Source organism: Nymphalis io, chromosome 19, assembly GCF_905147045.1.
Source record: "Nymphalis io chromosome 19, ilAglIoxx1.1, whole genome shotgun sequence".
Taxonomy (NCBI): domain Eukaryota; kingdom Metazoa; phylum Arthropoda; class Insecta; order Lepidoptera; family Nymphalidae; genus Nymphalis; species Nymphalis io.
In genome coordinates this window covers 3,146,680-3,167,914 of record NC_065906.1, presented here as the reverse complement: position 1 = coordinate 3,167,914, position 21,235 = coordinate 3,146,680, and the positions used below count along the sequence as shown (strand labels likewise).

The window sequence follows — 21,235 nt, the reverse complement described above, 5'->3', positions numbered from 1 at the left end:
TATATATGCAGAAACATAACAATAAACAGCAATGACCATCTTGGAGTTCGAAATAAATAAACTAAACAACTCAACAGAACAAACGATATTCGACTTTACGGTGTTTAGAAAATAAGGTCTATTTTAGATGTCACACGTGTAATAACATCTAACTTTTTCGATCAAGATATTGAACATGTAAGTTAGGTTGAAAATTTTTCTTCATGTATCAATTTTTTTTTTATATAGTATAGGTAGGACGAGCATATGGTCCATCTGATGGTAAGTGGTCACCAACGCCCATAGACATTGGCATTGTAAGAAATGTTAACCATCGCTTACATCGTCAATGCGCCACCAACCTTGGGAACTAAGATGTTATGACCCTTGTGCCTACCACCAGTATATAAAGATTATGCATTTTTACCTAAACCCTGTTGACCTTGAACTTTAAATGTAGACATCACGTTCGTAACGACAGTATGCTATAAATTAAATCGCTAATTAATAGTTAGGTGACATGTCTTTTGTCTCTGCGCAGGCGACGATTCTCGCTCAAGCACATCGCCAGTATGGAGCCGGCAGAGCGGAACTAACTGCGAAGGCATTATATCTATCTTGTGTGATGCAGTATCCATTGTATGGAGTTACCCTATTCCCAGTAACCTACAAGGGATATTGGGCTCACGGTAAGGTTTCATTTCTTTAAACTAATTCTTATATATTTTCAAAAAGTGCTTTAAGATAAATAACATTTTATTTATTTATATATATACTTATATCAATATAATTTCTTGTCTTAGGTTGTATTTGAAATAATTAAAATATAATTTAAAAAAAAAAACGAAAGCGCGTGCCACTTACACGCAAAAACGTGAAATATTCCTTACATAATATTAATTTTTTCAATATATTTTAACAAATTGAATGTCTTTTATAGGTCCAAACGTTCTCCTCGGAGTAGGAGCCGAAGGAGTAGTACTAGTGCGGCCTGCGGATAAGGTCGTGCTCGCCGAGTACCCGTACACGAACATCGCTGCAATTTTAATGGACCCGGTCGACAACGGTCTAACACTCAGCTTGACTCATCACGGACAGCACGACGGATTGAGGTATGTCTCGGGTACAGTATTACTGTATCTCGTGTAATGTGTAACTACTGTATTCGTCGTGCTCGGAGCCATATCTCCAAGCATGTAAGGTATATAATCGTAGGTGTTTAAGAAATATAATCCGTATAGTGATAGCTCTCGCGTCGATATATAGCAAATAGCCTCTATTCGTAAACGTCGATGATCCCGAACATGAATATAAGTGTAGCGGTGCTAATGGCGCGCCCGGCCCGCACAGGTGCATAGTGCTGGAGTGCGCGCAGAAGGCGGAGGCGGCGTGGCTGATGGCGGCGTACAGCCCGCTGCTGGGCGGCGGGCTGGCGGAGGAGGCGCCGCGCCGCGCCGCGCCCGCCGCCGAGCGCGCGCGCCTCGCCGCCGCGCTGCGCGCCGCGCGCCGCGCGCTCGTCGACAGCGCGCTGCTGCGCCGCCCGCAGGACCTGTCCGCCGGCGGCTTCCTCCGGAACACGCTGCGCAGGTCCAGGCTACGTTTTATATAAACTTGTATATACAAGTTTCTAATTTAATTTAATTTTGAGATCCGCTCTGTATTCGTTTTGCACACGATATTCTGTTCGATTATAAAGAGATTTAAAAATATGTATTTTACTAATATTTTTCTGACCGGTTTCCCCGTAGAAAAAAATCGCTGAAACAGTCGATGTACCCCTGCTCTAAACTTACCGTCTCATTTTTAATATTCTAAACAGGTTGAGCAAGCATCGCCTCGAACGAGTCCGGTTGGACATATCGGCAGAAACGCAGGGCGAGTGCTACAAGGGCTTCCCGGCAGCGTATTGGTGCTGGGCCCGCAGCTTGCCGCACAGCCTCACTAAGCTCAACGAGGCCGAGGAAGTAGCTGCCATGCAGATATTCAAAGTAATTGGATCTCTCTGTACATAAAATACAATGTTATTCAAATTAAGAAAACGTCTATAAAATTGTTCAACGCCTACTAAACTAATGATCTATTTGAGTATTCTGCGCTTTTCACTCTAACCCTTATAGATGAGAAAGGGATGGCCATATATATTTAATCCTGTTATCTTTGTTTAAATATTGTGTACAAAATCATTAAGACGTTTCATATTTACAAAAATAATACATTATTGTAAGTGTTTATTGCTTACTTTTACAATTTCTTAGGACATAATGAGTCACGCGGGGCTGACCGGCAACGAGGGTAGCACGACGAACCTCGCCAACAACAACAGCGTGAGCAGCCACGAGAGCGACAGCGACGACCGCGTGGCGCTAGCGCAAGCGCTGCTGCAGCGCTGTCTGCAGAAGGACACGCTGCTCTGTGAGCTGTACGCGCAGCTGATCAAGCAGGTCAGTCGCGATTTTTTAGTTTTTAAAGAATTAATGTTTCGTATATTATAGGGAAGTCAGTAACAAGAAACAAAATGCAAATCATAGCTCATATGAGAATAGCAAGTGCATTCACACAGAACAAAAGTGCCTAATAGTACAGACACGCGCTTTATTTCGAAATTATATATTTATCTATATTATAATTTTAGATTATATGTGCATTTTCATTCACTGACTGACTATGTAAACAATGACATTGATAACGTAGGGAATGTTTAATGCCGTACCTTTAAGGGTGAAATTCTTACCAAGCGTGGTTATTTACCACGTATTGCACTACCCACGACTATAAGATAAATTTATAGTGTGTGTACTATAAAGTAACGGACCTCCCCCCCCCCCCCAGACGACGGAACACCCGGAGCCCAATTCGCGCGTATCGGCGCGGCACTGGGCGCTGCTGTGCGCGGCCGTGGGTGCGGCGCTGCCGCCCGCCAAGCCGCTGCGGCGCTTGTTGCTGGCACATCTGCGGTACCGCGCCGCAGCGCTGCACGCCGCTGAGGAGGGCAAGTTCGCGCGACGCGCTGAGCAGGTGAGCGCACATTACGTTACTTCTACTACAGATATTTATTCAAATTGTATTTTTTTTTTGCCTGTGGCGCACAGTCGGCGTTAGAGCTCCTCTCGTATATATTGTTGTTTATCGTGGTCTAGTTGTTTGTATGTATTGTACGTTTTTCGGACCCTAACACACCGACAGTAACAGTAGTTTCCTACAAGTATGTACATATACTATAGTTGATATGATAATGTCACTCTCGTCCGTCATCAGGTGGCATTAAGTATAGCACAAGTGCCACGTCGCCTGGCAGCGCCTTCCAAGGAGGAGCTGCTGTGCGCGGCGGCTCGCCGTCCTATGCACGTGCGCGTGTTGCTGCTGGACGGCAAGCAGCATGGACTGGTGTTCGGGCCGGCCGCCACGGCCGACCACCTGGTGGCCATGCTCCGCGACAAAATCGGCCTCACTGATGCCGCCACCGGTGAGTGACACTTGTCCATGTTATTAAACCGCTTTCTAATAAGTTCTATCTTCTGTTCTGTCTACATTCGCTTATTTTGATTAATTCGTGACAAATTACACAATACATATCAATATAAAATTATAAATCAATTAGAAATATTTCCTTTTTGTGTGAAAGCTTAAATTTATTATTATTCTTTCGTTTTATCTTTCGTAAACCATAAGTGCCCATGGGGTCGTTTTCGCCCTTTCAAACTTTCAGAACTGAAATATCCAAATCACAATTACAGACCTAATCTTTAATACCGTAACAGCCTGTGAATGTCCCACTGCTGGGCTAAAGGCCTCCTCTCCTCTTTTTGAGGAGAAGGTTTGGAGCTTATTCCACCACGCTGCTCCAATGCGGGTTGATGGAATACACATGTGGCAGAATTTCAGTGAAATTAGACACATGCAGATTTCCTCACGATGTTTTCCTTCACCGTAAAGCACGAGATGAATTATAATCACAAATTAAGCACATGAAAATTCAGTGGTGCTTGCTCGGGTTTGAACCCACGATCATCGGTTAAGATTCACGCGTTCTTACCACTGGGCCATCTCGGCTCTTTAATAAATAACATAATATGTAAAAAATATTAAAATCGGTAGCCAAAACTTTTGGGTTACATTTATATAGTCGACTGAGTGGCTACGCTATTTAAACGTGACCGTTGCAGGCTACGCGCTGTACGAGGTGTGCGCCAACTCGAGCCCGGCGGGCGCGGGCGAGCGCGCACTGGGCGGCGCCGAGCGCGTGGGCGACGTGCTGGCGCGCTGGGAGAAGGCGGGCGCCACCGCCGCCGCCTGCAGGTTACACATACTGCTCCGTACCCTCGTATGACCGCAATAAACGCTACTTCCCGAACTATGCTTCATCTTATTATTTTTAAAAATCCTCTGTCTATGACCTATGGTCAAAGTTTACAACTTCAGTAACAATTTTGAAGGACCTGCGCATGACGTAAGCATTATAATCTGATATTTTAGTTGTTAAAATAATTATATATTTTTAAATCGTACGTCTTATGCTTAATTTGCAACATGTTGTCAACATTATTTAAACACACTCAGGTTGGTGTTTAAAAAGCGTCTATTCCTCGGCGAGCGTCCGCTGCACACGGCGTGCGTGGCGGAGATGGAGCTGCTGTACTACCAGGTGCTGCACGCCGTGAGACACGACCGACTGCCCATCGAGACGGACGAAGCTGTGAGTCGCACTTTTTTTATAAAGATATGAATAAATCTGGCTCTCGATCACTTCTATCATCACAGATGTCCATATCATATGTCGATGATGCAATCAATAGGACACATTAAAGAACGACTAACTCTTCCACTAGGTGATGCTGGCGGCGCTGCACGCGCAGGTAGTGAAGGGCGACTGTCTGGGCGGCGGCGAGGAGTGCTCGGCGGCGGCGGGCGCAGTGCTGCCGGCGCGGCTGGCCACGCCCGCGCTGCCGGCGCCCGCAGTGCGCCTGCACCACCTGGCCCTGCGTGGCACGGAGCCGCACGCCGCCATGCAGCGCGCGCTCACGCTCGCCTCCTCCTGGCCGCTCACCAGAGCCACGATCTTCGACGTTATGGTACGCGAGGGGCGCACGTCTCTATGTGACCAACATCAGTTATCGCTTTATATGTGACCAGTGCAGTGATATTTTTGTTGCCCAAAACAGCAATCGTTCACGTCGAACTGGCCGCGTGCGCTGTGGCTGGCGGTGGACGCGCGCGGGCTGACGCTGCTGCGGCGTGGCGCTCGCGCTGCGCTCGTGTCGCACGACCACGACCAGCTGCTGGCCGTCTCCCCGGCACCGCGTGCGCTGCTGCTCGTCACGCGTGCCGACCGGAAGCACGCTAAACTCGTACTCTCTACCGACCAGGTAACTTTACCGTTTCACGTTTACAAAATAGCTAAGTGAGTACACTATTTGGCTTTTTTTTAATATGACTGTGTGATAGCGTGGAATATTCTATAGTAATGTTATAATTGGACGTGCGCAGGCGTACCAGATCGCGACTCTGATCAAGGACTACATCGAGGCGGTGCGCGGGCCCGTGTGCCCGGCGGTGCCGCAGCCCGCCGCGCGCCCCGCCGCCTCCTGACACCCGCCCGCCTAGTGCCAGTGCTTCCACGTCTCGCACTAGACGCGCACCACGCGCACTAGTGCCGGCACACCTGCGGGCGTAACATCGGCGGGCGAGCTACAAGAATGGAGTGCGGACTGGGAAACCGAGCGATGGCGCGAATGACGGAGACGTAGACGATATTGTATGTGCGATCAAAACTAAATGAATTACAACTGACGTACGAAAAAACAAATGTACCTTAAAACTTCAGTGTCGCTCGATTTTACAGTCGCGTTCGGTATGATAGGGTTGCATATAGAAGTAAATGTTGATATGATGAATATATATATTTATTATATACATAATATGTAATATATAAAGTATAATATGCTTCTATATAAATATTATATGGAAATGAGTTCAAATATTTCGATTAGCTAGCGGAATCTAAACTTACAAGTAAAATCAGTCTACATTTACTTCGGAGCACAAGCAGTACACGGATACAATTGTCGTTTGGTCAGGAGTGTAAGGATGGACGATTTACAGTTGCCAGAGGACGGGGAAGCAAACAAGCAAACAAACAATAAAATATTTTGGTAAAGTTACAAAATCTAGCTCAACAGTTTTATTCCATAGTTAGGATATTCCAATCCATAAGGCAAACGGTCTATCCTCTTTGTGATAATGATTTTCTATGAAAGATAAATCATCATCATATTATGACGAATTGATATTTCTTTATAGAATTCATATATCATTATCACAAAGAGTTGATAGGCCTTCTTAATTATAAATCGATACAGTAATTGGTGTTGAGATTTCATCAGTTTAGTGTTATAAAGTGTTAAAATTGTTAAGATGTTTCCAATGGTAGATAGTGATGATAATTCGATCATAATTCCCCTCGTATTCGATGGTTAACTATTAAGGAGTCCACTTTAGACGACATTTTGTCACCTATGTTTAAAATTCGAACTGTAGTGACTAAAATGTCGTCAAAGTCAATTAGCGCTAAGCCGACCCACTTAATACTAGATCCTCCCATAGATACACACTATATAATGTTAGTTGATTCTTATAGTAAAATTACCTATATCCTAATAACCTTAAGATTCATATCAGCCTTAAAAATTCCTAATCTGTTATAAAATTTCCTTCGCTTCGAATCTTCCTGTACTGTTGAGTACTTAGCAGAGTATATACTTGTTTTAGACTGTTTCCAGTATTGTATGTTTATCCTGTAGTCTTGTTTTGTGCCTTGTGAGAGCGGTAAGACGTCGCCGACAATCGAGTCTGAACACAAGCGAATTAAAAAAAAAATCAATCATTTCAATATGCTCAATCAAAATAAAAACTAATTTATTACGTAATGTTACGTATTTGTATTTTTTTAATATTATTTACATTATTTATATTATGTAACTATTCGACTGTATTGATTCAATTCTTTTTTTTTTATTCTCCAGATAGTCGGCAAACGTTCTTGCGCGCGTGTAATCAGTGAGCCAATTGTGCAAATTATTGTAACTAAAAAAAGTAACTGAATGTTTCAAATATATCTTCTATCTGCATATTATTACGTTATATTGCACAATGTTATGTCTCAATATTTTATAATGAAATTATATACGATGATTATGTAGATTATACTGTAGTAAAGCATTTTATGCTTGAAAGTTATGCTAGACTAATATTAATTCTATGTGAGCATAGATAACATAAAATTTTAGGCCTATTCGGTGCTTAGATAAATAAATAATTAATCATTATTCATTGCTTAGTTTCTGATCTCATATTGAGTATTATTTATTTAGTTGCCATATTTCGTAAGCGTGAGCAATATTTGAGTAGGTATTTTTTTATTTATTACTTGAATGAAAACTTTTGACGATTTTGTATATAATTGACAAACCAAAGACGCTGAATTGTCCCTTTGGATAATTTATTTCAATAAATAATTTGACATTGATTTTAGATATTTTATGAATATTCGTGTAATTATTTTTTTAACGAATTCAAAATATTTTTTATTTGTAAATGATTTGGTACTCTAAAGTTGATGGCCCAACCTAAAACAATATATTTCCCCATGATGTATAAACTAATCAGGCGCATCCTACATTGAATATTAATACCCGAGGCGCATGATAACACAGTATTTTAGATGAAAAAAAAAATAGAAAAACCTCTTCATTAGTGATAATAGTGTTGTTATTAGAAATTTATTTGGAGTAAAGATTTATTACATACATTAATTACCTTTGGCATTCACTAATGAAATATTTTAATTATATTTAAAATAACAACCATAGATGTTCTTGACTTTAATATCCAGACAGGTTCGCTAATAACAATGGGGGCTTTACCTTTTAATATCTTCATAAGACCATAAATTATTTCCAATTTCTTATTATTGTATTCTTTTTAATAGATTTAATGTGATAATGGATATTAATTTTGGTACTGCACTTTATTGTAAGAGTATCAATAAGTTTGCATTATTATAGACATAAGGTCGTATTGTTATTGTAATCACATTTATACAAAAATAATACACGGTCAAAGGTCACACACATACTGCCCAAATAGACTGAAATGTCCAAATATTTTGTCCTTTTTTGATGGATTGTTTTTGTTACATGCATATGAATTTTACACTATTATTTGAATGCCAAATAAATAAATATGAACAATAAAGACTGTGTTTCATTTTGTATTTTATTTATTATATTATAAAAAAACATAAATATTATTGTGTCACTAAACCTAAGTAGTCATCCATTAGTGTTCCAATGGCAAACTGAAAAAGAAAAAAGGTTGTTTATTTAAGCATTCATACAAGAAATGAAATTATTTATATATATGTAACAGCCTGTTATTGTCTGTGTTCATTCAAATTTTTTACACTACCAAGTTTTTTTTTATTATTGAGGTAGGTAGGCAGATGTGCAAGCAGGCCGCCTGATGCAAGTGGTCATCACTGCTACTGCATAGACTTTAGCACAAGAAATGTTACCCATTCTTAACATTACCGATGCCCCACAAACCTTTGAAACTAAGATGTTGTTTTCCTTGTGTTTGTAATTACACTGGCTCACTCAACCTTCAAACTAGAATACAACAACTATTGCTATTTAACAGTAGAATATATGATGAGTGGTTAGTAACAACCCATCAAAATAAAAGGAACCCCAAACACAGTATGAAGGCTGTTAGTTTATATAAACATATTATTTTTTTAAACATTCCTAAATTACATGAAAAATCAACTTACAATGCCAGTAGCATCAACCCTTGTCCCCACAATCTTCAACCTGATGACATCCTCTTCCTGTATGACATTATCTTCCTGTTTACTCTTGTAACATGGGGGATTTACATTTGGACAAAATTCCATATCTGCAGGAATTGACTGTCATACAAAAAGATAAAATTAATTCACCTAATATTAGTTCTTATTATGACATTACAAAGTTTTTATTTTAATAAATATTAATAATAGAATTAACTCATAGATTTTTCATTTATTTGTAGCTTAAATGTAGCTTTATTATTAATGAAGAAAAGAATATTATTGTTGTTTATTTTTTAGGCAAAGTATTTATATATATTATTTGAAACAAATATTTAAAATAATAATTTTATACAAATACTTACATGATGTGAAATGAAACAACTAAGAGGACCGATTTGAGCAAACATTCCAACCTGTTTACAAAACAAAAAAGTCATCATAAATATTGATTACCAGATTAATACATAAAACTTAAGACTGGTCTTAAGCGTTTGGCGTGGTTGGTAGATACTTGCCTTTCACACCGAAGGTTGTGGGTTCGATCCCACCCAGTTCAGACATTTGTGTGCATAAAACATGTCTGTCTGTCCTGAGTCTGTTTGTAAATATCTATATAAGTATGTATTTACAAAAGAAAAGAAGTATATCAGTTGTCTGGTTTTCATAGTACAAGCTCTGCTTAATTTGGGATCAAATGGCCAAGTGAATAATGTCAAGATATTATTATATTATATATATATTACTGAATATTAAGAATAAACAATTTGTGTTGAAGTCCTAATTCAGAAGCTAAAATTGGCTAGTTATATTGCAGTAGGCTACTAATTATTAACAATAATTTGAGTGGTTGTTTTGCTGCTATACAATTTTTTTTTTTCTCCACCTGATTGTAAGTGGTAGTAGAGTCCAAACGCGACGACGGCCAGTACAGACGGGAAAAACGTTCTGCAGTAGGCGCCTTCGCCTTGCCGGCCCGCAAGATGCCTCTTCACGCCTCATTTGAAGGAACCCGGGTTGTAAGAGAAGGGGAACACGTGAGCTGGTAAGGAATTCCATTTTTTGGAAGTGCGACAAAGAAAGGAGTTGCCAAATTTCTTTGTTTGCGATGGAATTGATGTCACAGTTAGGCGGTGACATCAAGAACCAGCTCGTGTGGACTTAAGAAGGAAGGGGGAAGCAGGAATTAGAAAGAATAATTCCTCAGAGCACTCGCCGTGATACAGTCGATAGAAAGCGCTCAGTGCTGCTTTCTCACAACACAATTGTAAAGGTTCAAGGGTGTTTGTGACCTAATTGGATTATGAGTGAAGGAAAAGCAAGTGCACCTACACTTGCATACTCTATCTATTGCACAGTTGGCTATTATTGATTAAGACGGGCCTCCATAACCAACATCAGAAAGACACCATCATACTTAATTTAGTTTTTTTTATATTGCTCTTTCATTGAGTTTTAATATTAAGAAGTAGTAGGAATTCTGGATAAAGTGTAAACTTTTATGTAATCTATGATTTTAAATTTGTTCATACCTTATTCACTTGTGTAACTATTGCATCAAGCACTTCTCCCTTGAAGGGTCGGAACACAATTGCTTTATATTTAACTGGATACACAACAAAGCCTTGGCCTGGCTGAATGAGTCCAGCTCCTATGCTGTCGATTGTTGTAACAGCTATAACAAATCCATACCTGTAAGATATTTTTATATAAATTGTATATTCAAAGCAAAACAGGCAAAAACATTCAAAATGAGACATACAAAAACATAATGAGTGTACACAGCTTATGATATATAGTTGTATAAAAATAAGAAATTAATTGTACAAAAACAAGAAATTAAGGGCTTTATAAATAAATAAATATCTGTAAACGAACTTGCACAAAACTTAAGTTTAATTACTTACTTGCCTGTACATGTGCCTTCTACTTCTGTATAAAGTTTCTGTTTAACAGTATCTAAAAGTTGTGGTCCAAAATACCGAGGATGTAACAAAATTTCCTGTTCCAAAGATATCTGCAAGATTGTTTAGGGTTATTATTTACATGATCTAACTTAAGTTAGCTTTGAATATCAAAAGTAAGTTTTGAATATCAAAATTAATTACTTACGTGATAAAACATTTTTGCAATTTTTTATAGCATCAATTCATTGTAATTATTTGCACTAATACTGAAAACGAAAGTTAACTTATACTTAAGAAAAAACTAAGTTTTATGTAAGATTAACCTACTGAAACTGTACAAATGCCGCTCTTTTGAATAAAGCTATTATGACATATTTGACATTGACAAGTTTGTATTTCTTGGGTTAGATAACGGGACAGGATCTTACAACTTATATATTTTCTTATTGTAATATATTATAGAAAAATGAAAGTCATAAGACAAGTATAAAAATAAACGAAACTCATAATCATAAATTATGTCATTCTGTATCCCAAAAAAAAATTGAATAAATCTGAAAAGAAGTTGGACTAAAAACTGTATAATATATATTATATTTTATACGCTTTTTTATGCTTAAAGTTAATTAATTACATATAAGCATTATAAGTTGAAAATATGTTCGATAATTGCGAAAGTAAATTACGACATACGTCACTTTACATTTTACAATACCACAGACATCACTAGCGATTACTCAAAAATGCCAAATGAGTGGTTGTGTGTCTTGTAATCAGATTGATAGAAAAAATGGCAAAAACTTACGATTATTTATTTAAATTACTTCTGATAGGTGATTCTGGTGTAGGAAAAACGTCTATTTTATTTAGATTTTCTGAAGATGCGTTTAATATCTCATTTATATCAACCATCGGTGAGTGCTTTAAGTCTTTGTATCAAAGGTTATTGTCAGAAAGTTGTATTTTTTATACGTAATTGTCATCACGATTTTTTGTGTCGCTGTAGGATGTTTCTTTACAATAAGTTCAAAAAAGGGCGCGGCTCCTCAATAAATGGAGCCCTTATAGAATTAAACGGGTGAACTGTTTATGACATCATACACACTAATTTTAATTAATTGACTACTTAAACAACGAATTGTTTCAGGTATTGACTTTAAAATTCGAACAATAGACCTCGACGGTAAAAAAGTAAAGTTACAAATATGGTAAGTTTCACAGTTCATTATAAATTTCGTGTGAAAGTTTGTAATTAATTGAATCAACAAAATATATATATTTTAGGGATACGGCGGGTCAAGAAAGATTCCGTACAATAACAACAGCTTACTATAGAGGATCCATGGGCATTATGCTTGTTTATGATGTTACTAATGAAAAGAGTTTTGAAAATATAAAAAATTGGATTAGAAATATTGAAGAAAATGCAAGTGCTGATGTCGAAAAAATGATTCTTGGTAATAAATGCGACTTGGATGCAAAAAGACAGGTAATGAAATTTCAAATTTATTATTTATTGACATAAGGAACTCCATTGGCTTATATGCAAAATAAACAAAAAGTTAGGACATTAATGTGATACTTCATTACAATAAAATAAATAAATATGTTGGCTCTGTACCAAAAAAGATTGCAAAGTAATTGATATAAATTGTTATAAAAACATTGTTAAACTAATTGCGTATTAATAATTCAATATTATTATTAAAACAATAGTATGGAGTTTAGTGGAATTTTCCTGCTTTAATCAAACAATAATTTTAATAAAAATACTCTTGTATTATATGTTTATTATTATAATATAAATAACTCAATTTTGAGTACATACTAGCTGCTTGGGGCCATATCATGATTTTATGTAGTCTATAATATTTCAAAATAATTGATGTAACTGATGTAAAACAGTTTTTTTCAAATTATACTTTAGATTCTTAGATAAGCATGTTGGAACAAGCAAAATCGTCAGTTTTATATATAATAGTATATATAGTGTCTGAAATTTGATATCTATTATACAATATTATGAAATTTCAGGTATCAAAAGAAAGAGGTGAACAATTAGCAGTAGAATATCAGATTAAATTTGTAGAAACATCTGCGAAGGATTCGTTAAATGTTGAGTATGCATTCTATACATTAGCAAGAGACATCAAGGCGAAGATGGAGAAGAAACAGGTATTATATATATTTTTTACACTATTTAGTACAAATCTTTATTATATTTAAGATAAATAGAAGCAGATCGAAATGTTATGTGTATAATATAAATAATTAAAATATATATGAGAATATATAAAAACGCAAATGTATCGAAATGTAATGTATTATGACAGGGAATCTAGAAGTATATTTTTTTATGTAAGAATTTTTGATAATAACTGGTAACACAGGAAACACAAACATAACATTTCTAGACAGATAAAGAAGATATTGACAGTAATTAAGACTAAGACACAACAAACAGATCTATGATTGATACATTTACTTAACAGTTAGAATTTATATATAATTTTGACAAGCTTTATTTAAAATCACTATTAAACATATCAGTTCTGTTTCTGTAGTACACAAACTTTAAACTAAAATGATTGTCAGAAATAAAACATATTATTTATATATTGTTAGCTGTTTTCATGTGGGCTTAAAAAGTATAGCAGGTCTTGTAGTTCTGGCTGACAAAATCGTCAGCGCTACTCTATTAAAAAAACATTTTAAGATTATAGTCAAGAAACAGCCTGTAAATGTCCCACTGCTGGGCAATGTCTTCAGCTCTTGAGGAGAAGCTTATTCCGTCCAATGCAAAATGGTGAATACAAAAGTGGCCCAATTTCTTGCAACACAAGCAGATTTCTTCTCATAATGTGTTCGTTACTGTAGAATGGTCGATCTAATATTTATTTTTTTATGAAGCTCAATAACTAATAGATTGTGAAGTATATTGCAATGGTATAATTATTGTAATAAGATTTTTTTTTGTTTCATGCCTATCTATTGAACACAGAAGGTAAAAAATGTTTGTATTTATTATAATTGTTTTATGTTTGATGTTCAATGCCTTTTTTTAATGTTTAAAATTGAACAATATTAAAATCAAAACTAATAAAACAAACTGAGTCTGCATCGCAAATTAACTGTTAACACTAAACAAAGACGTTTTTGTTACGCTGTCGGTGCTGATTAACAAGTTCCTTTACAGGACAATAACTATTTGGCCAGCTTGATAAATTGATAAATCCCTATTTCCATAAATATTATATTAATACATTTTTCCTTACAATACAAAAAAAAAACGGATATGAAGAGGATTGGCTCTTTATACGCTCAGAAATATGTCAACACGAACAATTGATTAGCACGATTATGTACATAATATATAGACTTGGTAAATAATGGGTATGTATTATGCCCTTTTTTAGTATCGTTTGATTTGTCGTGTAATGCCGAGTCAGTTTTTTATTATAACACCTTAATTATTTTTTGCTTATCCCAAGTATATTTTCGCAAAGATTGTGTTGATCACAATGCCCCATAATTATGACGTCATTAATAAAAACGATTTTGTATTCGTTTAATTGATATGGATATATAAACGCCACTAATTACATATATAAAATTTTATGTATGGATTATGAAAATTAGTGTATGGTGTTACTTTAACGGTCGCGTTCAATTAAACACACTGTTAGTTATAATTAATACTGTTAGGGGAATTCACAAATACATTCGTCGACCCGTATGAAGTATCTCCTTCACGGTTCATTGATAATAATTACGTTTTTTGTCACCGAGCATGCTTGGAATTAGTTTGACATTATTTATATTAGAATTAATACAATGATACATGTCTATAATCTTTCTAGAATAAAAAGAAATAAAAATTGAATTATGTATGTTTGGACTATAATCATTGTTTTATATGTAATTATAATTATGTACGTAAAACAGTGACCTTTTTAATGATACACAGATTATTCATGGCAATAGTTTGTTATGTCCCATGTTAGTTTTTGAATAAATTAAAACTAATATTGAGCCAATCTATCGATCCAACAGTTGTACTGTGCTAAGCCATCTTATGTTTATTTAAATATTACGATTTTCGACTACTAAATTATGGAGAACACACAAGCTTTTATAAACAACATTTGATGTTGATGCTATTAATCGTTAAGAAGTTCCTTCGTCATCGAAGCTGAATCAACGTAAATTTTCATCTCCTTGATTTGACCTAAACACAGTAAAAGCTACTCCACCTTCTTAAATTGCATAACTTAGATATAGCCATCCTGTATCATCGAATATAAGCTACATATCGACAAACAAACGAACAAATAAAATTTGTATATTTATATTAGTAGCTATGCTGTTGTGACGAATGCTATGTATATAAATTGAAATTGATTGGTTTAATAATTTTGTTGTTCGTTCATCTAAATAATTCAATACAATATTAAACGATATTAGTTTGTGTAGGGCTTTCTTATTAAAATTATAAATTCGAAAATAAGCTTATTTGTTTGTTGAGCTTTCACGACTTACGATTGACTACTCGATCATCATGAAATTTTGCATACGCATTTTCAGGGGTGCGGAAAAGGACATAGGAGATATCCTACCCCCACTACGCGGGCTAAACCGCGGGCAGAAACTAGTTGCTTGTAAATGTTGTTTAGAGGCCCATTAGTTAAGCAATGCCGTCTATTCTTCTTTCGAATGTCAAATCAATGAAACATTGTGATTTGCGTAAAGTCGTAAAACAATAACCAGTTACAATGAAATACAAATATGCGTATCTCCGGTTTTGTCTTATATAAATATTTAAATGTTCTTTAAAATATGAGAGATTTTTGATTTTCGAACAAGTCAAATTAATAAATATTCAACGAATTACGTTATATATTTTTTACTTTACTTTTTACTGTTGCGTTCGATGACCACGATGTTATTATAAATATTCATACTACTCAACTATAGTATAACATCATTCTAAATATAAAATTAATTCGTCTATGAATTGTGTGATTTTTTCTCTCTCGGCGTGTCTACTCTATTTAAGAGCAAAATATTCAGTCAATGTCAAAAATATTTTTGAATTTTTACTTGCCCAGCCTGATACGGTTTACATAAATAACTAAAACAAGCCATCAGTAAAACGTGATTATAAATTCGTGCTTGCGCTTTATTGCAATTTGTATTTATTGAATATAATCAGAATTGAGTCACTACACTACATGTTACTCATAATTTACGAGAATGACTTAAATTGCGTATCTCGTTATCGCTGCTATCGTAACAATATGGCTTTATAAACTATATTACCATTTCCTTACCTAATAAGATTGTGTTTTCTGTTATCGTTTATCAATATCTTTGAAATGTAACTATTTTAATCGAAATGCCTAATGATAAATATTGCGCTGTAGGAGGCGAGTAATCCGCCAGGTGGCAGGACCGGCGCGCATCAGCTGAGAGCGAACGAACAGCAACGCAAGCCGACGTCGTGGCTGTCGCGCTGCTCCGTCCTCTGACGACGCCCCGCCGCCCCCGCACACCCGCGCCATGTACTCATCTTCTAAGGGAGCGTGGGTAGTCAGCCCACCACTATATTTTTCGACCTACACTTTTAACTGGTGCAACTCCGAGAGGGTATATCAGACTTGCTTTTGTATTTTTATATCCGATTATTTCGTTCAGGTGTTATTAAATTGCGACAAATCATTTGCTTTACGGAAACTATATCGAGTGATGTTCGAATACAATAGACCCACTTATCAGACACCTATTAAATTGTGTGGTTCGTTAAATTCTCGTTTGGAATGTTTATGCGACTGCTTTTGTAAATTTCAAAATCAATATTTTTCGTGTTTAGTATTTCTGTAAAATAAATCTACCTTAATGTGACAATTATTTTATTAGGGTGTAATTATTTGGTATTACACTGTAATGCAAAATGGTTTAAAGGATATTATTTCAATAGATTATTAGCTGTATTTTTCTTTTGCTATTTTAATTAAGAAATATATATTTTAATGTAATATATACTACATATTTAATTTGAATAAACAGTGCTTTTTTTAAACAAACTTGTTTCAATTAAACACAACATAACTTTTTAAATATTTTTATTGTTCAACAGATAATTTATACAAAAGAATAACTTTGTCAACAAGTATATTAAAAGAACTACCAAAAAAGTTTGTAATGCATTTCATACTAGATTTTAAGTTAGTAACTAGATAAATTTTAAGCCAGCAATGGTTCATGATGCTTGTATGGGCTTTGGAGTAGCTTTAAAAGGTAAAAGAACTACTTTCTTGACTCCAACTAAGGCACTTTTAAAAATAAAAGTTATTAGTTGTAACAATTTCTTTGAAGATAAAATAATAATGTCAGTTGTTAGGTGACTTCCTTTTCTCCAGTATTTGACATAAATAGGATTCGGTGGAAGCTTTTCTGACCAAATTCCATTACGGAATGACTTTGCACGAGCCTCTGCCGATAATATACCAGGTGCAAGTTGTGATTCAAGAGTGTTCTTCTTAATAACTTGAGGCACAGAAGCTTTAGCAAAACCGAGTTCTACTAACTTTTGACCGATATCAAATGTCTCCACTGTTTTAGTCTGAAATAAAGTTTTTTTTATTAAGTTTTATGATTATAATAAAAAAAATAATTACTGTCTGGCAAGAGAACGCTTTCCTGACAGATCTGTGATAGATTGTAATTTGAAAATTTAAAAGAGACAACAAATTTATGATAAAATAATCTTTAATATATTTTTTAAATCTATTACTATTTCTATTTGTAGTGTATCATTATAAGTAATGTCAGATTAGCAGATGTCACAGAGAATAAATGTTTCTAAATTCCTATTAAAATCAGCAACATTTTTAATAAATGTATTAGAGTAAAGGTAAAAGGCATACCTTTTGTTGTGGTAAATGCAATAGAACAGTAGAAACAAGCTCTTCATTATCTCTTGTGATAGGTTTTAAAGTCACTTGCTGACCTTTAGCAACACAATCTAGCCAATTAACGGCATTGCCACTTACTATATCAACTCCCCATAACTGAAAATAATAAATAAATTAAAACTTTCTACAATTTATAGACTTTCACTTTTTTAATTAATTTTAATAGAAGTTACCTTGACAGGCAATGGTGGTTTACTGGAATGCCATAATGGAAGATAAATAGGAGCCTTGTGATTAACGAGGAGCCTTACAGGAGAGTGTTGAACGCCTACATAGACTCCTTTTAAAGGTTCATGCTTTTTTATAAAGTGATCAGGAACTTTGCTTGCTTTAGAAAATTTACTTACCTAGAATATAAATATAATAATATTTATAAATGCTAGTTATGTAATCTTTAAACATTAAAAATGTATTTACCGGACGGATTTTATGTATAGATACTGCCAAGCTAGCTGTTGCGAGAGCATAAACAGCTATCTGAAATAAAAAAAAATGTGATAAAGTCTGTCGATGTTTATACGACGTATTTGACCCTGTTAACATACATTTACTCCACGATAATCCTGTCTCAAGAGACTCTCTAAATTATAAAATATTCCGCCTTCTTCCTCAGCCATTATTGTTATCTAATACGAAGACAAACTTTCATAATTTACAAAATTAGCTCATGAATATTTTCTGATTTTAAGATTCTTTTCCTTAGAGAACTTTAATGACATTGACATTATTTTAAACTTCAATTGTCATTAAGTATATTTTTAATAAACTCTTATGGTCATTCTAGACTTGCGTGGAAAGGCAAACAAGACCGAACGTGAATATATATTTAAGAAATAATACTTGTGTACATTGTCCATTGTTTACCGACAACAAACAAATTAAATTTAAAAATGTATGTGGCTCGTATTGCTTTTGACTACAATTATCTGCTAAAACTAAAATAAAAAAAATATCTTTTAATTTTAAATAACGTTTACGAATTGTAAGTAAATCACATTTTTTTTTAAATCGAGTTTTTAATCATACAAAAATCAAAGGCAACATTGACTTCCACGTCAACTTTTTTGACAAGACAGATATTAACCAAATAGTAACCAAGCGAACGAGTGTTTTGTAAAGGTTATTTTATAAAAATGATAAGTGTTTTAAATACCATAGATACTGGTCATGAGGACATGATCCATGACGCAGAATTGGATTACTATGGTTTGAGGTTAGCGACATGTTCATCAGATAACTCGGTAAAAATTTACGACATTAAGAGCGGTACACAAACTCTTGCCGCTGATTTAAAAGGGCATTTTGGTCCCGTATGGCAAGTTGCATGGGCGCATCCTAAGTTTGGCAATTTATTAGCCTCCTGTTCGTATGATAGAAAAGTAATTATATGGAAAGAATCTGGAGAGTGGACTAAACTCTATGAATACTCTGGACATGAAAGTTCCGTGAACTCTGTGGCGTGGGCGCCAGCAGAATACGGTTTGATATTAGCTTGCTGCAGCTCAGATGGCTCTATTTCTACAATCACTTACAATCAAGATGGTGGTAACTGGGACGTTAAGAAGATACCCGGTGCTCATGCAATTGGAGTTAATTCAATTAGTTGGTGTCCATCATTATCAGCAGATCTAAACTATGATCCTCTAACTAACAAAGAAGCTCCTAAGAGAATAGTATCTGGTGGTTGTGATAATTTAATCAAAGTATGTTATATATTCAATGTCTTCATATTTTTTCCATTTTAAATAAATAGAATTAGTTTATAGTAATAATTAATGAAATTGTATATAGAATTTTCATTATCGTCTATAAATATGATAAAATAAAGTATAAGTTCTGGTCACAGATAGCAAAATACTAATCAAAATATTTTTTGCAGATTTGGAAAGAACAAGGTGATCAATGGGTGGAAGAGAACCGTCTAGAAATGCACATGGACTGGGTGAGAGATGTGGCTTGGGCGCCTTCACTTGGTCTGCAGCGTTCCATGATAGCTAGTTGTTCTCAGGATAAGAGAGTTGTCATTTGGTCGAGTGATGACAATGTTTCCTGGACACCAATAATTCTCAACACATTTGATGATGTTGTGTGGAGCGTAAGCTGGTCTCTCACCGGTAACATTTTAGCTGTATCAGGTGGAGATAACAAAGTCAGTCTATGGAGAGAGAATGCAGATGGTCAGTGGCTATGCATTAGTGAAGTTGCAAAGGGATTGGGACAATCACAAAACGAAGAAAGACAACCAAGCACCCTTTAAGTTATAAGTATTTTTTCCAAAAAAATGTATGATTACTTGTTTATTCTTGATTTAAATGTAATATAATAAATTTAATTAATTTAATCGTTTTTTTTGTGTATCTATTAGTTAATTGTTATTTAAATGGATGACTCATTTTCATGGCAAGTATATATTAAGTATATATTATATCTCTTGAAACTTTTTTTTTATTGATTTTGCTGGAAAAATGCTTTTGTTACCCCACTACCACAATACCACATTTAAATAAATAATAAATAAATAAGTGGTATGTGGGACAGCCATATATGATAATAGATGAGCCGAGATGGCCCAGTGGTAAGAACGCGTGAATCTTAACCGATGATCGTGGGTTCAAACCCGGGCAAGCACCACTGAATTTTCATGTGCTTAATTTGTGATTATAATTCATCTCGTGCTTTACGGTGAAGGAAAACATCGTGAGGAAACCTGCATGTGTCTAATTTCACTGAAATTCTGCCACATGTGTATTCCACAAATCTGCATTGGAGCAGCGTGGTGGAATAAGCTCCAAGCCTTCTCCTCAAAAAGAGGAGAGGAGGCCTTTAGCCCAGCAGTGGGACATTCACAGGCTGTTACGGTGCGGTGCGGTATGTGGGACAGTTCAATTTGTTATATGTTCTTGTAGCTTTTATAATTTTTTCTCTCTTAAGGGTTGAGGTAAAATTGACAATGATAGGACCAGTTAGTTTATCCTTCAGCATCATCCAAAACATCTCGGATGTATAATAAATAATATATATATATATATATATATATATATATATATATATATATATATATAATGTATAATAATGATAAATAACCAAATAACTGTACCAATGTCGACTAGACTTTCCTTGCTTTTAGAACCAGTCATTGGAATATTCCTAAATTCTATGGTGGTAGACAGCGATTTTTTTTCAATTTGTTCTAATTTTGACTAGAAGCAAATTTAGCGTCTTGCTGTTTTTTAATATCATCTGTCTGTATCATGAGATCCGATAATGTTGTATCTGAAGTGTTAGGTGGTCGTTCAATCGGCGCTTACACCTTTATATAATATTTTGATCCACACATTCATTTCTCTCGAGCGTAGAAGCGCTGAGTCGGATCCATAATGAGTGGAGGAAATAAGCTTCGAAATAATTTTTGTTTAATAAATAATTTTTATTAAAAGTTTAATAGATATTCAAGATTATATACAAAAATCAAGGATTCCGTCGTGCATATATGTAACTATTGGGCCTGAATTGATAACAAAAATACAGAT

The 21,235-nt window shown here is 35.2% G+C and overlaps 5 protein-coding genes across 7 annotated transcripts in view; 3 read left to right on the top strand and 2 right to left on the bottom strand.

Moving 5' to 3' along the window:
• LOC126775755 (myosin-I heavy chain) overlaps positions 1-8,110 on the top strand; it is an 87,023-nt gene extending 78,913 nt beyond the window's left edge. For all 3 annotated transcript variants that reach the window (XM_050497835.1, XM_050497836.1, XM_050497837.1), the window contains exons 28-39: positions 521-668; positions 920-1,091; positions 1,330-1,566; positions 1,799-1,967; positions 2,235-2,420; positions 2,809-2,994; positions 3,235-3,442; positions 4,143-4,275; positions 4,537-4,672; positions 4,806-5,048; positions 5,139-5,342; positions 5,464-8,110. In XM_050497835.1, coding sequence (XP_050353792.1) covers positions 521-668; positions 920-1,091; positions 1,330-1,566; positions 1,799-1,967; positions 2,235-2,420; positions 2,809-2,994; positions 3,235-3,442; positions 4,143-4,275; positions 4,537-4,672; positions 4,806-5,048; positions 5,139-5,342; positions 5,464-5,565 — 2,124 coding nt within the window. In that variant the 3' untranslated portion in view covers positions 5,566-8,110. The remainder of the gene's footprint in view (positions 1-520; positions 669-919; positions 1,092-1,329; positions 1,567-1,798; positions 1,968-2,234; positions 2,421-2,808; positions 2,995-3,234; positions 3,443-4,142; positions 4,276-4,536; positions 4,673-4,805; positions 5,049-5,138; positions 5,343-5,463) is intronic.
• A 122-nt stretch (positions 8,111-8,232) lies between these two features.
• Positions 8,233-11,086, bottom strand: LOC126775785 (DNA-directed RNA polymerase II subunit RPB7). Its single transcript, XM_050497874.1, has 6 exons — positions 10,937-11,086; positions 10,732-10,841; positions 10,357-10,516; positions 9,190-9,240; positions 8,807-8,944; positions 8,233-8,332 (listed from the first exon to the last, which is right to left on the bottom strand). The coding sequence occupies exons 1-6, from the start codon at positions 10,946-10,948 to the stop codon at positions 8,282-8,284; spliced, it is 522 nt and encodes a 173-aa protein (XP_050353831.1). The 5' UTR covers positions 10,949-11,086; the 3' UTR covers positions 8,233-8,281.
• Positions 11,087-11,445: 359 nt separating this feature from the next.
• On the top strand, positions 11,446-16,806 carry LOC126775783 (ras-related protein Rab-8A). Its single transcript, XM_050497872.1, has 5 exons — positions 11,446-11,645; positions 11,879-11,939; positions 12,016-12,220; positions 12,766-12,906; positions 16,155-16,806. Exons 1-5 carry the CDS (start codon positions 11,522-11,524, stop codon positions 16,257-16,259), a joined length of 636 nt encoding a protein of 211 aa, XP_050353829.1. The 5' UTR covers positions 11,446-11,521; the 3' UTR covers positions 16,260-16,806.
• A 30-nt stretch (positions 16,807-16,836) lies between these two features.
• Positions 16,837-18,453, bottom strand: LOC126775779 (uncharacterized). The gene is made up of 5 exons (XM_050497867.1): positions 18,251-18,453; positions 18,123-18,182; positions 17,879-18,052; positions 17,658-17,801; positions 16,837-17,353 (listed from the first exon to the last, which is right to left on the bottom strand). The coding sequence occupies exons 1-5, from the start codon at positions 18,320-18,322 to the stop codon at positions 16,991-16,993; spliced, it is 813 nt and encodes a 270-aa protein (XP_050353824.1). The 5' UTR covers positions 18,323-18,453; the 3' UTR covers positions 16,837-16,990.
• Positions 18,454-18,764: 311 nt separating this feature from the next.
• On the top strand, positions 18,765-20,046 carry LOC126775774 (protein SEC13 homolog). The gene is made up of 2 exons (XM_050497863.1): positions 18,765-19,408; positions 19,585-20,046. Exons 1-2 carry the CDS (start codon positions 18,839-18,841, stop codon positions 19,960-19,962), a joined length of 948 nt encoding a protein of 315 aa, XP_050353820.1. The 5' UTR covers positions 18,765-18,838; the 3' UTR covers positions 19,963-20,046.
• Positions 20,047-21,235: the final 1,189 nt, after the last annotated feature.

Bases quoted from the DNA above. Each gene is read 5' to 3' on its own strand.
- LOC126775785 (XM_050497874.1), bottom strand. The intron at 8,945-9,189 runs GTAAGTATTTGT...TTTGTATGACAG, and splicing joins GTTGTTTCATTTCACATCAT to TCAATTCCTGCAGATATGGA. The intron at 8,333-8,806 runs GTAAGTTGATTT...TTTCTTTTTCAG, and splicing joins GGGTTGATGCTACTGGCATT to TTTGCCATTGGAACACTAAT.
- LOC126775783 (XM_050497872.1), top strand. From the start codon at position 11,522: ATGGCAAAAACTTACGATTATTTATTTAAATTACTTCTGATAGGTGAT. The intron at 12,221-12,765 runs GTAATGAAATTT...ATGAAATTTCAG, and splicing joins ACTTGGATGCAAAAAGACAG to GTATCAAAAGAAAGAGGTGA. The intron at 12,907-16,154 runs GTATTATATATA...ATTGCGCTGTAG, and splicing joins CGAAGATGGAGAAGAAACAG to GAGGCGAGTAATCCGCCAGG.
- LOC126775779 (XM_050497867.1), bottom strand. From the start codon at position 18,322: ATGGCTGAGGAAGAAGGCGGAATATTTTATAATTTAGAGAGTCTCTTG. The intron at 17,802-17,878 runs GTAACTTCTATT...TATTATTTTCAG, and splicing joins AACCACCATTGCCTGTCAAG to TTATGGGGAGTTGATATAGT. The intron at 17,354-17,657 runs GTATGCCTTTTA...ACTTTATTTCAG, and splicing joins TGCATTTACCACAACAAAAG to ACTAAAACAGTGGAGACATT.
- LOC126775774 (XM_050497863.1), top strand. From the start codon at position 18,839: ATGATAAGTGTTTTAAATACCATAGATACTGGTCATGAGGACATGATC. The intron at 19,409-19,584 runs GTATGTTATATA...TATTTTTTGCAG, and splicing joins GTTGTGATAATTTAATCAAA to ATTTGGAAAGAACAAGGTGA.